The 16,626-nt window shown below is 46.5% G+C and overlaps 1 protein-coding gene across 5 annotated transcripts in view; it reads left to right on the top strand.

Moving 5' to 3' along the window:
• Nucleotides 1–16,626, top strand: part of DCTN1 (dynactin subunit 1) — a 30,937-nt gene that overhangs the window by 519 nt on the left and 13,792 nt on the right. For all 5 annotated transcript variants that reach the window (XM_042932755.1, XM_042932754.1, XM_042932753.1 and 2 more), the window contains exons 2-4: nucleotides 13,590–13,835; nucleotides 14,091–14,169; nucleotides 14,370–14,404. In XM_042932755.1, the coding sequence (XP_042788689.1) occupies nucleotides 13,608–13,835; nucleotides 14,091–14,169; nucleotides 14,370–14,404 (342 nt within the window). In that variant the 5' untranslated portion in view covers nucleotides 13,590–13,607. The remainder of the gene's footprint in view (nucleotides 1–13,589; nucleotides 13,836–14,090; nucleotides 14,170–14,369; nucleotides 14,405–16,626) is intronic.

Below are 16,626 nucleotides of genomic sequence, written 5' to 3'. Positions count from 1 at the left end.
GGGTCCGCCTTAACTGGCTGCATGACTCTTGAGAAGTCATCTTGCACATTCCTCTTGTCTTTAGGCAGAACTACAGGTAAATCACACACACAGGAACTCCGCCGTTTTTAAAGAGGCAATGATTTAGAAGCTTCCCCTCATCTATTGCAGTGATGAGAACAGCAAGCCCATGTTGACCACTTACTAATCCAGTATGCTTAAGGTACTGAGAGTCAAAGAGCGATGAGGTCAAGATAGACATTCTTTACCCGGTGTACTGCCAAAGCCTCAGCCACTGGGATGTTAAAGGAAATTACTATAACGTTTTTCTTTTAAGGCATTATGTGCTCAAATATGTTTTGAAACTTCATGGTTAAAGTTTCCTCTGGAATATTTCAGAGCCTTCAGTATGCTAACAAGATCACTGAAAGTATGGTATGGAGACTTTCCCAGATTTGAATGGGAAATGCTGTTTTTTCTTGGGTGCTGACTCTGTTTAACATCTGAGATAGTTTAGGAAGTGCAGTTCCAGAATTAGAAAATCAGGGTTTGGAAGGGACTGTGTAGGTCAGTGCTTTTCAAACTTTAATGGCTCATAGACTTGCAGGTCTTGTTAAAAACAGATTCCAGGGGGCTCTCCATTTCTTTCTATTGTTATTATTATTATTATTATTATTATTATTATTATTAAGCACGCACAAGCAGGGGAGGAGCAAGGAGAGAGGGAGAGAGAATCTCGAGCGGTTTCCACACTGTCAGCACAGAGCCTGACTTGGGGCTGGATCTCACAGACTGAACCATGAGATCATGACTTGAGTCATGATTGAAGGTCCCACACTTAACCGACTGAGCCACCCAGGTGCCCCTGTTTCTGCATTTCTAACAAGTTCCCAGGTGATGCTGCTGCTGCTGCTCTATGGACCACACTTTCAGTAGCAAGGGTGTTGATCACTGGATTGAAATTTAGAGACCATGTTCTGCTTCCTGCTTTGTAACATAAATTTTGCTGCCTTGAATGAGCCCCTTCACCTGTTCAGGTCTGTAAAATAGGAGGCTGGACTAGAAGAGTACTAAGGTTCCTTTCAGATCTAAAATGCTTGTGATTCAAGTTCAGTAACCCTTGTGATAGTTGAAGTCCATCTAAAATATCCTTCCCAAATGGCCAGTTTGGACTTGAACATTTTCTAATAATGGGGAATTTACTACATTTCATCCTGAGATAGCTTAATAAGGAACTTTTTCAACTTACTGAAATACATCTCTACAACTTCCATCCTGTTGGTACTAGGTTATTTTTTAGAATTGAACAGAAAAAAAGTGTACAGTCCCCCTTTAAAAAGGTTACTCTTAAAGTATTAGATGATGGTTGTCCTCCCAAATTTGCTGAATTATTCTTAATTCTTCCATGTCATTGTTTCAAATCCCTCTTTTAGTATTTTTTTTTTTAACATTTATTTATTTTTGAGAGACAGAGAGAGACAGAGCATGAGTAGGGGAGGGGGAGAGAGAGAGAGGGAGACCCAGAATCCAAAGCAGGCTCCAGGCTCTGAGCTGTTTGGTAGCACAGAGCCCGATGCGGGGCTCGAGCTCACGAACTGCGAGATCATGACCTGAGCCAAAGTCGGACGCTCAACCGACTGAGCCACCCAGGTGCCCCTCAAATCCCTCTTTTAAATTTAGTCTTTCTGCATGGAGTCTAGTGGGGTTTTGGCTAGCCTTTGAAGGCTGGGTGGGGCTTGCAAGACTAGGGAAAGCATCCTAAGCAGCTGCCAGTGGTGCAGAGATGACGCTGCATATGTCAGAGCCAGGATTGTTTGGTTAAGTAAGAAATGGTATGTCAGTGAAAGATTTGGGGCAGGTGAGTATATGGACAAAATATTTTAGAGTGCATCATCGTGTTACTGTGATATATAATGTGGTTGGAAATGGAGAAGGAGAGAGGCAGGGAGCCAAATATACTTCACATCCTAGTAGTAGAGGACTTATGTTGATGATAGAGGAATGCCTTATATTTGTGTATAAGATTTTACAGATTACAGAACCTTCCACTGGCATGATCTCATTTTATTTAATAGTCCTGTGAGGTGGGCAGAGCAGCTGTTATCCTGCTTTACAGATGAGGCGCCAAAGGGGGAAAATGCCTTGCCTTAATTCTCAAAGCTATTAAATGGTGACCAAAGTGGTGACAATGGTAATGGAGGAAAAAAGAAGGATGCAGGAGGCAATACTAAGGAAGAATTGGTTAAGTTGGGCCTGACTGACAATGAGGATACAAAGGAGAAGAAGTTGTTACAGAGAATTCAAAAGACTCAGGAGACTCATACTACCATTGACAACTGCCACTCTATGTTTTACTCTACCTTCTCTGTCATTGCTAGTGGCTGCCTGGAGTTATGGGTTGAGAGGGATTGTAGTAGAGGATTCCCAGGTTGCTTGGCCTGTCTACAGCTACTGGTGGTACTGTGGGGACTTGGGTGTCTGTCCCATACTAAGGGAAATGAGAACTGGATCCACATCCCTGAGGAGGTAAGTGCTGAGCAGTTGACTGATTGAAATCTACCTTAGGGTCCTTGCCATCCTGGAGACTCTGGATTTGGCTTTATATCATTTTTTTTTTTTTTTTTTGAAGTTCAGGCTAGTACCAGTAGCACTTGGCTGATGGCCAAATTGAGTGTCCATTCTGACCTCTTGAAGCTCCTACATATCCCCTGAGGGTTTCTCTTAAGCAAATACTAGACCTTTGTCACCCGCAGAGCCTCACTCAAGCTGTTTTCCCAGATCTGCACTTGCGCTAGAGCCTAGAGGTCTCTCTGTGGTCCTCCTACTGTGGAAGCATGTGAGATTGAGAATTAGTGTCATTGCCAAATTTCATAGGACCTGGGGCTGTCCCTACATTTTTAGTTTCTTAGGCTCCTATCTGGAGAGGAAAGAGTACATCTGCTGGGGTTCGTGTGTGCATGACTGTTAATTTCCTCCATGGTGGGGGTCTTTTTAGGGTAAGCTACTCTGGGAAAGTTGACAGAGCCAGCTTATATCCCTAGAGCCTGGTGTTGGTACAGGCTTGTATTTAACATTAAATGTCTTCTGTGCTCAGTGCTTAGGATACTGAGATGAATAAAAACTCCCTTCCCTGGAGGAATTCGTGATGGGATAAGAGAGACAATATTTTGATAAAAATGTGGTGTTGTGATAGAGATCTGTCCAAAGTGCTGTGTGAGGGCACAGGGGGGAATGGCTAGCTCTACATGGAGACATTGGGAATCTTCAGGAAAGAGATGATAATAGAGCTGAGCCTTAATGATGAGAAAAGAGAATGGCCTTGGTGACATTTGCAGCATTTATAGAGGCAAAGGGGGGAAGGTAAGTAGATCCATGTAGCTGGAATATACGAACTTTGGGATCAAAGGAGAGGTTATTGATGAGACTAGATGTAATGAGGCCAGGTTTTTAATGGTCTATAGTGCTGTGCTCAGAAGATTCAGTTTTGTGGGCAGGGAGATGATGTGATTCTATTTTGGGAAGCTAACTGAGGAAGTAGACCGAAAGGGGAGAATCTGGATCAGGGACATTAGTAGGAGACTCTTGTAATAACATAGGCATGGCTTAAGACTGAAGTAAGGATTAGGTTAGTGGGGATGGTAAGGGGATGGATCTGAGAGAAACCGTGGAGACAGTCAACCTAACATAATGATTAACTGGTTGTTGAGAACAAAAGAGGGAGTTGTTAAGGATGACTTGGTCTTCTGTTTTGGGTGAGTGGTGGTGCCAGTAGTAAAGAGGGAATATAGGGGTGCCTGGGTTAAGCATCTGACTCTTGATTTTGGCTCAAGTCATGATCTCACGATCAAGCCCTGAGTCAAGAGTCCTGTGTTGAGTCCTGCCTCAGGCTCTGCACTGGGCATGGAGCCTGCTTAAGAGTCTGCCTCTGTCCCTGCTCATTCATTCTCTTTCTCTCTCTCTTTCTCTCTGTCTCTCAAAAAAAAAAAAAAAAAAAAAAAAGAAAGAAAATCCTTTTTTTTTTTTTTTTTTAAAGGGAATATAGAAAAAGAATATTTTTTGAGGGGGAAGTTACCAACTGTGTTGTTTTTTTTTTTCCCAACGTTTTTTTATTTATTTTTGGGACAGAGAGAGACAGAGCATGAACGGGGGAGGGGCAGAGAGAGAGGGAGACACAGAATCTGAAACAGGCTCCAGGCTCCGAGCCGTCAGCCCAGAGCCTGACGCGGGGCTCGAACTCACGGACCGCGAGATCGTGACCTGGCTGAAGTCGGATGCTTAACCGACTGCGCCACCCAGGCGCCCCACCAACTGTGTTTTAAGTTATGTTGAACTTGGGTCTGTGGCACTTAGCAAACAGGTGGAAGTGTGGGTCTGAGGTTCTGAAGAGAATCTGTGCCTGAGGCAGTAGGTGTAAGTGGGAGTTGATGCTGCGGGAATGGATGAGCCTGGCTATGCTTATAGGAGGCTGAAGGTGACAGAGGAGTCAAGAAGGATTGGTGTGCAAGGTAAGAGAATGTTGTCCAGGGAGCTTGGAGAGGAAAATGTTCCAGGAAGATCAGCAGCTTCAGTTGCTACAGGGAAGTCAAAGTAAGACGAGCTTGGAAAATGTGCCTTGAGACTGGATTGTTGGATCACCAAGGCTCTTCTACTTATGGAGTGTGAGCAGCTTCCGAGAAGTGGTAGGGACAGGAGCCAGGTTGAGCCAGATTGAGGAGTGGATGGGAAGGGAGGACAGGGAGGGTGTACTCACTTTGAGTAGTTTGGCAGGGAAGGAAGGGAGAGAGATGGTGGCATCTCATGGAAGAGGTAGCGGTGACTAGAGACAGTTTTTCCTAGAAGAGTCTTGAGCATAGGTTACCTGATCCTGTATAAGAGCTAGTAGATAGGGTGCAGTTGAAGGTAGGAGAAAAAAATATGATTGCTAAATCAGGTCCTCAGAGGAGGGTGGAAGGGTTGGCTCTGAAAAGAATGGGACATCATTTTCTTTGAAAGAGGAACGACAGAAGAAAGAATGTAGGAAGAAAGGCAATGATGGTTGCAGATGTATCTAAATTTGCAAAGGAATTCTTATCTAACAGGTTCAGTTTTCTTTTTCAGCAGAATTATTTGCTGAGGAGAGTGGGTGCTGGTGTGGGCTCAAATAGGAATAGGACTTGAAATTAGTAAGGGAAGCTTGAAATAACTGTGCAGAGGCAGGGAAAGAGAGTAGACCTGATATTCTCTTCAAGAGAATCTGAACTTGAATCTTGCATTGTAGGCCTCTCCTTCCTCTTTCTCATAATAATAATAATAATGGCTGACATTTATTGATGCTCCATACCAGGTGCTCTTCTAAATGCTCTAAAGACATCCTCGTGTAATTTTCACAACTTTGTTAGAAAGGTATTGTTGTTGTCTCTATTTTACACAAGGGGAAATCAAGGCATGGAGGATTACTTAGGCCTAGTAGTGTTTATATTTGATGAGTCTCTTACCTCTGCTGAAATGGCATTCCTTCCTCTTAGGCACCAGAGAAGGCAGAAATTTAATCCCAGCCCCCAGTTTTCTGGACCTAGAGGGGCTAGAGTCTCGGGCTGCTAAGAGCAAGTCTTACCTGGCCAGTGTTTGAGCACGACTGTGGCATGGGTGGGCAGGGAAGTGGGGTCAGTGTTGCCACTGGCCTTTTACAAATAGGTAGGAAACTCTGAAATCCTTGAATGAGAGTAGCATCCTGACTAGAAAGACAAGTAACTGATAGTGATTTGACAGGTATTGCAGGCAGAGATTCTGTCACCTGAGACAGTGAATATGTAAAAGAGAATTGTCTCCATCAACCAGAAAAAGAGAATTTTTTTTCTGCCACATATGGGAGTAGACAGACCTATATAACCTTACATAATAGCATAGATTATTAACACTCGCCTTTTATGTTATCCCCTTTAGTGTGATAGAATTTGCAGGTAAGATGCCCTTGAGTGAAGGGGGAGAATGGTGGGATAGCATGAATGGAAGAGAAACAGGCTTACCTTTTTCTGCTGCAGCCACTGGAGCATCATTTCCGTGTCCTTCCTCTTGTGGTTGCTATGGATACGCCTTTGCGTGGTGACTTGAGGAGATTGATTTCCATTATGATCAAATGATGACGTGGATTTAAAAAGAAAGGACAGAATGCTCTGCTTCTGGGGAGTGGCTGGTGAGCTGCCCAAAAGGCAGAATCCAAGCACAGCCAAGGTGGCTGTGGCTTTGTTGGCTGCCTTGGCTTTTGCTGAAGTTGTGAAATGGTGCATCTCTCTCTTTAGAGCGCAGGCTCAGGGTTCCCTGTCTGCAGGGTCCTAGTGCCAGAGATTTGCAGTTGATTCATGGGGAGGAACCGGCAGGAACTTCAAACAGGCTGTTAAGTAGGACTCCTGCTAGCACTGGGAAGGTTGTAGTTCTTGAGTATGGGGCTGGGGGCTGCACTCAAGTACCTGTTACCTTCCTGCAAAAGTTCCTTTATTGAGGATAAGTGAGGCATATTGTATAGCTTTCCTCCCTGACTCTTCAGGGTCTGAACCCTCTGGAGGCAGGCCTGGTAGTCTTTGGGTATTCTTGGAGGAAGGGGATACTTTGGGAAGAAGTCAAGCTGCATTCAGATTGGGAGTGGGCTGTAGACATTTCTGGGATAATAAGGAGCTGGAGAGGTAAAGAAAGCCATTTAGGTGGTGCCTGGATGGCTCAGTTGGTTGAGTGTCCAGTGCTTGTTTTCGGCTCAAGTCATAATCTCGTGGTTTGTGAGTTTGAGCTCCACATCGGGCTCTGTGCTGACAGCGTGGAGCCTGCTTGGGATTCTCTTTTTCCCTCTCTCTCTGTCCCTCCTCTGCTCGCTTTGTCCCTCTCCCTGTCCCTCTCTCCCTCCCAAAATAAATAAATAAAAGTTTAAAAAGTCCATTTAGGGTTTAAGTCCTATCTGTATGAGATCTGTAAAGCAGATACGAGTCAGACCGAGGAGCAATGGGCTTTGTGTGTGTCTAATTTCTGGGTTCCTGTGTGTGTCTGGAATCCAGCCTTCCACCCTCCTAGTCCCATCCTTCCATACCCCCTGACACTCAGTGAGCAGACAGCTCTTTTTTTCCTGATTCCTGAGGGACTTACATCAGTACTTCTCCCTTCCTTACTAGTGCTTTCAGAGATATACAGTTTTATCCTAGTCTGAAGAAAATCTGAATCTTGTTGGTTACCATTGTGTTAATCTTTGTTGTTTTTTTTTTAATGTTTTTTATTTATTTTTGAGACAGCATGAGCAGGGGAGGGGCAGAGAGAGAGGGAGACACAGAATCCAAAGCAGGCTCCAAGCTCTGAGCTGTTAGCACAGAGCCTGACGCGGGGCTCAAACTCATGGACTGTGAGATCATGACCTGAGCCGAAGTCAGACGCTTAACCAACTGAGCCACCCAGGCACCCCAATTTGTGTTTATCTTTGTAACCAAACTTACAAACTGCCCAGTGCCTGATACAATTCAGTTCAGGTGTGTGAACCTTGCTCTCAGACTGCCTGGGACTCAGACCACTTCCTCTATGAGTGGGATGAGGGAAATGAGACAGTTCAGTTAGCTCAAGATCAAGGTTAATTGAGATGAGACAAGAGGAGGTCAAGGGCTCAAAGGATGCTGGGGTGCTAGTAAAAGCGAGGTAGAAATGGTGCAGGCTGGGCGCCAAAAAGGCTTTTCCTTCTTACTTGTTCCTTCTTAATTCTTAACAGTCTACTCATTTTCCTGTCATTTTCTGAAATAATCTCTAAGATCATTGGTTATCTATTTATCAGACATAGATTTTCCCCTCCTCTCTTCCCATTTTCCTAGATATTTTAACAGTATATAATATCACTGGGGAGAAAAATGGATTAGAAATCCAGGGTGTATCTGTCTCATCTCTGGCTGAGGGAACACATAACTCAGAATTATTCTGTGTGACATGGGATGGAGCCCAGTGGTGCTATGAAAGGATCACCTGTCCGTACAGCTAGTCAAGTGTGCCGCCCTGTCATTTTCTGGCCATGAGACTCAGGAGAGTCCTTTGACTTCTGAGACTCAGTTCCATCACCTGTAGGATATAGAGATACTGGAATCTGTTTTGTTGGCATCACAAGTTCATTTTGGAAGGAGATAGTGAAATAACGTGTCTGCGTGCAGTTACGTTTGTTCCAGAGAAGGCCCTAAGAAAAGACTTATCTTCTCTCCCCTAACATGTTCCATTTCCCTTCCCGGTTCCTCCCAATTCTCTTACTGTTTTCGATTATCATTCTTCTAGTACTCATGCTTGAAAGCTCCTGGGTTTGTTCATTCATTTTCATTTTTGTGCATTCATTCATCCATCCATTCATTTATTCATGCAGCATTTAAGTTCTTACTGTGTGTAAGTCATTATTGATGTATCTTCTCACTAATGATGAAGACAACATCTGCATTTTGTTGAGCATCTAATCTGTGCCAGGCACTGTGCTAAATGCTTTACTTCAATCTTTAATCCTCACAACATCTCTGTGAGGTAGGTATCATTTCCCCCTTTTTTCAGATGAGGTAACTGGGGCTCAGAAAGTTCAATATCTTGACCAGAGTCGTACAGATGAGGAAATAGGAGAACCAAAGCTGTGTGCAGGTCTGTCTGTCTCTGGAGCCGTGCAGGCCCTCCGCCTCTGTCCCCATGTGTGATCTATCCCAGGACCTTCTCAGGGCGTCTTTGTACATCCTCTGAATTGGTTTCTGTCCTCTCCTGCTTGAGTTCAGACCCTCCTCACCCGTTGCTCATTATGCAGCAACCTCCTTGCTGTTATCCTGTTTTTACCAAGTTGCTCCTGCCTCCACTCCAGCCTGTTCTGCTTCCAGTTTGATCTTTGTAAAATAGTTTTCATTATGCCAGTCTCCTGCTCAGGAAGAAGACACACTTGTTGTTATTAGATCATGGAGATGGAGTTATCTTTCTCTACCTGAATGTTAAGCTCCCTGACTATCCATACTTAACCTACTAGTATATCTCAACATTGATGTGTTTATTTATTCAATAAACATTTGGCTCCATGAGCTAATGGTGATGGGATCACAGAGACAAAAAGTTGTGGGCTATGCTTTTTTTATTATTTTTTTTAAGTTTATTTATTTAGAGAGAGAAAACACCAGCGGGTGAGGGGCAGAGAGAAGGAGAGACAATCCCAAGCAGGCTCCGTGCCATCAGCACAGAGCCCGATGTGAGGCTCGAACTCATAAACTGAGATCATTACCTGAGTCAAGATCAGGATACACTGACTGTGCCATCCAGGGCCCCTGTGGGCTATGCTTTAAAAGGCTTATAGTTTGATAGAGGAACTCATCTAGAATTCTTTACTTCAGCCAAACTAGTCTACTTTAATATTTCCTAGTCAAGCAAAGCTATTCTGTCCCTACTCAAAGTGTGTTTACAACTTACAGTGTTTGTAGGCCTTTCCACATATCCAGAACAAAACAAAACAAGGCATAGTCAGGTACCCCTTTTCTTTTTAATTCACCTATTTTTTGTCTGTAATTCCTATAATTATAACATTGCCTAGATATTTTATTTTTAGATTTATATACTACATTATGTCAGCTGATTTTTTTTGCATTTCTACAGCTTCTGTACTTTTTACAAAGCACTTTTATGTGCTGTCCCTTATTTGAGCCTCATAACATTAATGTAGAGATGGCAGCTGATATTCCCATTTTATAGAAGAAACAGCCTCCAAGAAGTTAGGTGACTATATATACACTTGTATGGTTGGTGAGTTATGAGGTCATTTTTAGATATGAGTTCTCCTGTATTTTGGAAGACAGTATGGTCTAGAGGAGGAGCACGCCCTTGGAAGAAGCCTAGAGATACATGTGGTAAACAGTGAGGCTAGTGGAAAGTGCAGAGGGTTCCAGTTCAGGCTTTGGTTCCAGTTTTGGCTCCATTCCTCACCTTGTGTGTAACTTTAGGGAAGTTACTTAGCTCTCTAAGCCTCAGTTTCCTTGTTAGCACTGTCCCAGGCCTGCCTTTCTGTGGAGTTACTGTGATTTACAAATATGAGGATAACAACATTGTTATTAGCTGACTTTTGTTGAGTACTTACTAAATGCCAGGCAATGCCTTAAATGTTTTACATGGATTATCTTGGCTAATCCTCACAACAGCTCTCTGAGATATGTTCTTTGCTCCCAAATGACAGATAAGGAAATTGAAACACAGAGATGTTAAGTAACTGGACCAAGTTTATGCAGTTCCCAGGGGGTAAAGCCAAGAATTGGACATAAGCAGCTTGAGTCTAGAAAAGTACTCTTAACCATGGTACTAAAACTTGTGTTTTTTACGGTGCTCTGTAGGCTGTAAAGTGCTCTGAACATGCGAAGTCCAGGCTGCAAGGAGCTGCATGGCTCTGCCTACCTGGGTAAATGTGACTAGGGAAGAAGAGGGCAAACATGGAAATTTTGCAGGGGAGGAAAGAAATGGTTTCCTATGGGGGTCTGGCCAGGATTGAAGATGTGAAGAGGTGTTTTGGGGCCATATATCTAACTGTTGACTGTCATTCTACTTTTGGGCTTTTTGGCCTGCCTTAGAAAGAGGGTGGAGTGGAGGAAGATTCTGTTCGGCCTGTGAAGACCAGTGCAGAGAAGACAAGTATCCCTAGGCCCAGGGAATCTAGATCCACTCTGCACATAGTGGAGCTATATAGGGCAGACCCCAGACCAGCCTTGAGTGCTTAGGGGCGGAGACTCTGGTTTGTCGGTTCCTAGGCCATGTTAGATGGGTAAATGAATGAAGTGGTATTATGACATAGCCCTCTGGAGACTTCTCACTGGAATACTTAATCTTGTTAAATTAAACATTTTCAATTATAAAAGTAATACATGCTTATTAAAGAAATTTTGTGAACTATAGAAAATAAACATCTCATTTTTTTCTGTTAAGGAGATGCCTAGAAAGCAAGGCCAAGAGTGTAAGGGGCAGGTAGTTGAGGTAGATTGGGCCTTGTGCTGTAGGGGGCATGTGGAACTCTCTGCTCTTACTCATCCAGTTGAACCTGATAGTCTTAGAGTTCAAGCGTGTCCCTTTATAATGATCAGAAGGGAGGAAGGGTATGGTAACCTTTTTCAGTGTGGGGAGGACTGAGGTACTTGACTTGCTTTTCTGTGTGTATGAAATTATCTCCATTACTGCCCTTCCTTTGCTGGGTAGTGGGCAGGGCCTGGCTCCTTTGGCCCAGTGTGAGATTGAAATCCAGACTCTATAATTATATGGGTTTGGGTCCTGAGTTCAGAGTTTAGAAAAAGGAGGGAGAGAGAAGAGCTCCAGATAGCGAGTAAGAGACCCTTATTTTGGCTGTGTGGAGGCCTGCTGGTAGCTGATCTTTTTGAAGTGTCACTTGATGCTTGTGGTCCTGCTGAGGCACATTGTAGGGGGAGGTGTTGGGGGGGGGGTGTCAGTGATGCTGAGGGGTGAAGACTAGGAGGACCCACCAGGGCTGTGCTCCCAGTTTACTCTAGAGGTGACTGCTGAGGTTCCGTGGTGTGGGCCTAGCCCCTTAGTCCCTGCCCTGCTTGTCTGGGCCAGGTGAAGCAGGGGGGCACTAGGACCCAGATGCAAGCACGGTTCCTGACAAGTCTAGAGCAGCACTAGCGCAGAGTGAGACTCATCAGCTGGCAAGCAGGATTCGGTGTCTCTGGGTTCAGGAATCATCAGGCAGCAGAGAGGACTTGCTCCTCAACCCCCATCTCTGCCCCCACCCCTACCCCGGTAGGCCACCGAGTGAGGTCCATGGACTGGGGAGGGCCGTGCCTGACGGCTTCTGTGTCTGTCCATGAGGGCCTGGAGCCCTGACCCTCCTGTCTAGGTTTCTGCCTTTTCTCTCTGTCTTTGGCCCACTGGGGGAGGGGGTAGAGGCCGGGTGAGCAGCATGGCCCAGAGCAAGAGGCATATGTACAGCCGGGTAAGTGGTCCTTATTGGGATGGCCCTGGGAGGGCTGCTCGAGAAGGCCTGGGTGCCTGTGGACACAGCTGTGGGGGCTGGGGAGACAGGCTGGAGCTAGACTGGGGCCACTCGCAGCAGGGAGTGATGGTGCTAGGCTGGACAGGCCTCCCCTCCCAGAGTTGGGCCCTCAGTGGGGAGTGGCAAGGCCTGACCTTTGACTCTTAATTGGACCTCTGGCCAGAGGTTCCTGAGGGGATTGGACTATCTTGGGGCTCTGAATGGGGTTGGTGGGTTGGAATGGCCTTACAGTGACGCCTTTCTTTAGAACTGCTTTGTTGTTTGTCACTTGCTTTTTCTTTCTTCTGGTTGAGATTGAATCTGTACCCACTATTGTGTCCACCTGGATCTGAGAGGCTTGTTAGGATTGGGAGGTTGGGGGAGTCTCTTGAGTGTGGGGCTAGCCCTGATGTCACTGTCAGTTCTTTTTATCGTCAGATCCATGAGAGCCACTCTGCTGTGCTAGGTGTGATTTGGGGTCCTAAAGCCCCTGGGAACTATATCCTTATCTTCCTAGATGAGCTCTTTGGGGAAGGGATTCAGGGAGTGACAGACTCTGGCAGAGCTCCCTTCTGAAGCCAAGTGGGAGCATCAAGGGGAGCCCTGTGGAATCTTTAGGACCAGGGAGTCACTTTCTCATGCCTCATTCATCTGTTTGCTGCAAGGCCCTTGGTTCATGGAGCTGCTGTTGCTAAAAATGGCTTAGGTGTGATTTTCTTCTAAACCATGGGCCTCTTTGGGACCTAATTTCATGTTGTGTCCTGTCATCACGGGTGTGTCAGAAGCTGAGAACTTCTGAAGGACAATGTTTAGTCTATTCCTTTGCCTTGTCCATCCACGGGATAATAAGCTATCCATTTGGACCACTGGCAGAGTCTGGGAGACAGTGCAGGTCAGATCTAAGATATCTGATTTACCTGGCCTTTGTTTTTCTTTTTGTAGCAACATAGCTGGGGGAAGGATCTCCTGAGCTTGGGGTAGAGTTGATAGGGCATGGCTTGGGCCAGGGAGAAGGGAATTAAAAGGTTGAATGGGCTGTGGTGAAGTATCTAGGAATGTCATGGTGGGTGTGTGGATGGGGTGGGGGCTGGGAGTCAGGGCTGGAGGGAGGCACAGTTGTGTGCCTTTGAGAGTGAGAGACCTAAGAGCTGTTTGACCACAGGGAACACAGACAACAGTGGGGAGTGGAACAGGATTCTGTGTGGGAGTAACCCATGAATCACCTGTCTTCCCAACTTAGGCACCTGAGTCAGGGTATTGGGCTTGGAGAGCCTGGTCTAAACTGAGTTATTCGCTTGAGCTTTACTCTCCTGCTTGGGGGCAGTGCTCCTGAGAAAGAAGCCATGTGGTGACATTCACAGATCTGTCATTGAGTTCTGATTTGTTATAAAATTTAAATATAAACTCCTAAAAATTCTGGCAGATTCCAGAGGAGTTTGGAGAAGTCTTAGAACATATCACTGGTATTTTTCAAAAGGGAATTTGGGGTCCACTTCACCCTGAGAATGGGGTTCAGGAAAGTGACTTCTTGTCCTTTTTCAGGCCAGGATCTTGTCCAGACCTTACTTAGGATGCATTAGGATGATATCCTTGATGTGAGGCCTTTAACTGCATATATTTGCATGTGTCTTTCTTTCAGACGCCCAGTGGCAGCAGAATGAGTGCCGAGGCAAGCGCCCGACCTTTGCGAGTGGGCTCCCGTGTAGAGGTGATTGGAAAAGGCCATCGAGGCACTGTGGCCTATGTTGGAGCCACACTCTTTGCCACTGGCAAATGGGTAGGCGTGATCCTGGACGAAGCAAAGGGCAAGAATGATGGAACTGTCCAAGGCAGGAAGTACTTCACTTGTGATGAAGGGCATGGTATCTTTGTGCGCCAATCCCAGGTACTTACACCCTGCTCTGGGTGTATGCATGTGTACATACTCTGTTGCTTGGGTGGCTTTTGTGTTGGTGCTCCCTTTTTCTGGGCATGAGTGTAAGTCTCTGGTTGAGAGAATGGGAGGTAGTGGGGGAGGGAAAATTAGAGATCCATCCTTATGGAAGTTGCCCTGTACCCCAGGCTCACTTGGGGTCGGGAGAGGGGCCCATATTGCAGCCATCGCTGATCTGGCTATATTGAGTTTGTTCTGTGGCCTCAGATCCAGGTATTTGAAGATGGAGCAGATACTACTTCCCCAGAGACACCTGATTCTTCTGCCTCAAAGGTCCTCAAAAGAGGTAACAGCCACCCAGTTAAATTGCTTTTTCACATCCAGGAGTCCTCAGGACTTCTTCCCAGAATACAGGGCCACAGTGGATCCTGAGATTTCTCCATCCCCACCATACTCCCTTGTTATATCTCTTCTACCCCACCACAATGATCTCTGCCCCTACCCCCATATACAAACACATGCTTTGTTTCTGTTTGCTTCCTACAGAGGGAACTGACTCAGCTGCGAAGACCAGCAAACTGGTGAGTGGTTGGGGGTAGGAGTGGGGAGTAATAGTAAGAGGGGAAGGAGAAAGAGAGGAGGGAGACTAATGCTAGATAGATAGAAATAGTAGGTGAGTAAACGGAGTTAGCCTTCCAGTCTCCAACCTCCCTGGAAGCTTTCTGGGTATGAGCTGCTGCTTTAGGGGTAAAGGTGGTAGCATGGAAAAACTGTTAGGGCCCAGATGTTTAGAGTCAAAAGGGGCCGAGGCTAGGAGTGATAGGGAAGATAGGTCTGACCCTAGTAGTGTTGTTGCCAACTTCCTGCCTTATGGTACCCAAGGCTGCCAGGCTCTAAAAGGACAGAGGGTAGGGGTAAGGTGAGAACTAGAGGAAGAAGGAGTCCTCCTATTTGCAAACGAATGGTAAGGAGCTGTGCCTACTGCTGCCTATTTTAGGCTGTATGCAGAGGGCCTGTTCTAATTCTCCTGCACTGCTCTGCGCAGGGTATATGAGGGTGGGGATTCAGATTCTCCACTTTCTCTGGGCCAGGGTGTGGACAGCCTGGAATCTGATCCTTGAGGGACCCCTCATCTCACTTACCAGGACTTGGCAGTGACCTGACTTCCCCCTTTACCTGTGTGTACCTGAGTTGGTCTTAACACCTACACCCAGGATGTCTGGCCAGCTAGTCACACTGTGGCGTTTGTTCTCTAACTCTGCCCTTTCCTACTCCTCATGCAGCGGGGACTGAAGCCTAAGAAGGTGGTGTGTTTACTATTTGTGACTGGGTGGGTGAGGGCCATGAGCCTCCTCCCCAGCTGTCCTGCATGTCCTTGGGCTGCTGCATGCATGTGTGTGTGACCTTGGGGCTGGGATGGCCAGAGGAAATGGCAGCCTTGGCTTTCAGAGTTCCTTTGAGGGATGCAGGGACATCAGGCTCAGTACCAGGCTCAGATGGCACTCATTAGAGATGATTTCTGCACCTATTTGCCCCTCTCCCCACTGCCTTAGGACTTCTCATCAGACACTCCAAACATTTGACTGTGAATGTAAAGCAGCAGCATGGAATACAGCATTTACTGGACTACATTACTGGGTTTTCAGCTCAAGTTTGGGGGCAGTGGGAGGAAACACTGGGAGGCTAGGTGAAAGTACCAGGTGAGATGATTGGGCAAGGAGGCGGGAGGCCAGGGAGAACAGTCCTGAGTTGGAAAGCCTGATAGTCCATGTGCCTCCCTCTGGGTGGGCACTGCCGTGGATGCCCACCCTCACACTGCTCCACTAGTCTTTCCCTGCTTCTTCCTTCCTCTGGTGGTGTGCTTGAGGCCCAGCCCTTGCAGACTTTCATCAGCCATCACTGAATGGGGCTCAACTGTGCCACCCCCAGACTCTTTTGAACTCCTAAGTCGCTGCCATGACCACTTCCTCACACCAGCCCCTGCCTTGGGCTTGTGCCCGGGCTATCTCTGACGTGCTTGTGCCTGTCTGACCTGTATGTACTGTGCTGTACGTATGGTTCTGTGATTTCCTTGTCGCCAATGGTCTCAGGCCCTTATGACCTGCATGGAGAGCTACTGGATCGGGGCAGTGGGTGGGGAGAGGAAAACATCTTTTCAATTCCTGGTTGTTAGTGGGTCCTCATTTTGGAGTCTTGCCACGGAAGAGACCACATACTGGTACTTGCTCTGAGGTCCTGGCTCAGGTGGGAGTGGAGATGTGAGAAGGAAAATCATGCTGTAAAGGATGCTGGACCAGTTACAAGGTCATAGAACAGTGGCTTCTTCCCTTGGTTTTTGTCTCCTGTTGGGGCTCCCATCTTGCCTCAGGCCCCTGAATAGAGAAGAGCATGGACCTGCAGTCTGATATCGTTGGAGGAGTTCTCATCACAGGCTGACCTGACCTGGGCGGGGCCTGAGTCATGTCTGAATGCTGGGGTTTTGGCAGCTGCCTGGGGAAATGTGGCAAAGCCCAGCATAGACTGCCTGTGCTGGGATGCGGGGCCTTCTTTGCTCCTGGTGCGACGTGCCAGTCAAATAGTCAAGTCCGTAGCCAGATCTTCCTCTCCAGTGGTCCTCTCATAGCAGACCACTTAGCCCAGGGCCCTGCTCTCACCCTGTGGGGAATGGAGAGCTAGCACTAGAACCAAAAACAAAGGAACTTTGAAGGGGAGGGCAGAAGAGAACCCAGATGTCTCTAAAAGGTGTCCACTCCCTTCTGGAAGGCCTTTAGAGACAGGCTTTAATCCCCCTTCAACCAGGGGA

The sequence above is a fragment of the Panthera leo genome, chromosome A3, assembly GCF_018350215.1.
Source record: "Panthera leo isolate Ple1 chromosome A3, P.leo_Ple1_pat1.1, whole genome shotgun sequence".
NCBI classification, from domain to species: Eukaryota; Metazoa; Chordata; class Mammalia; order Carnivora; family Felidae; genus Panthera; species Panthera leo.
Note: the sequence above shows the minus strand (reverse complement) of the source record. Positions and strands in the feature narration are given on the sequence as shown.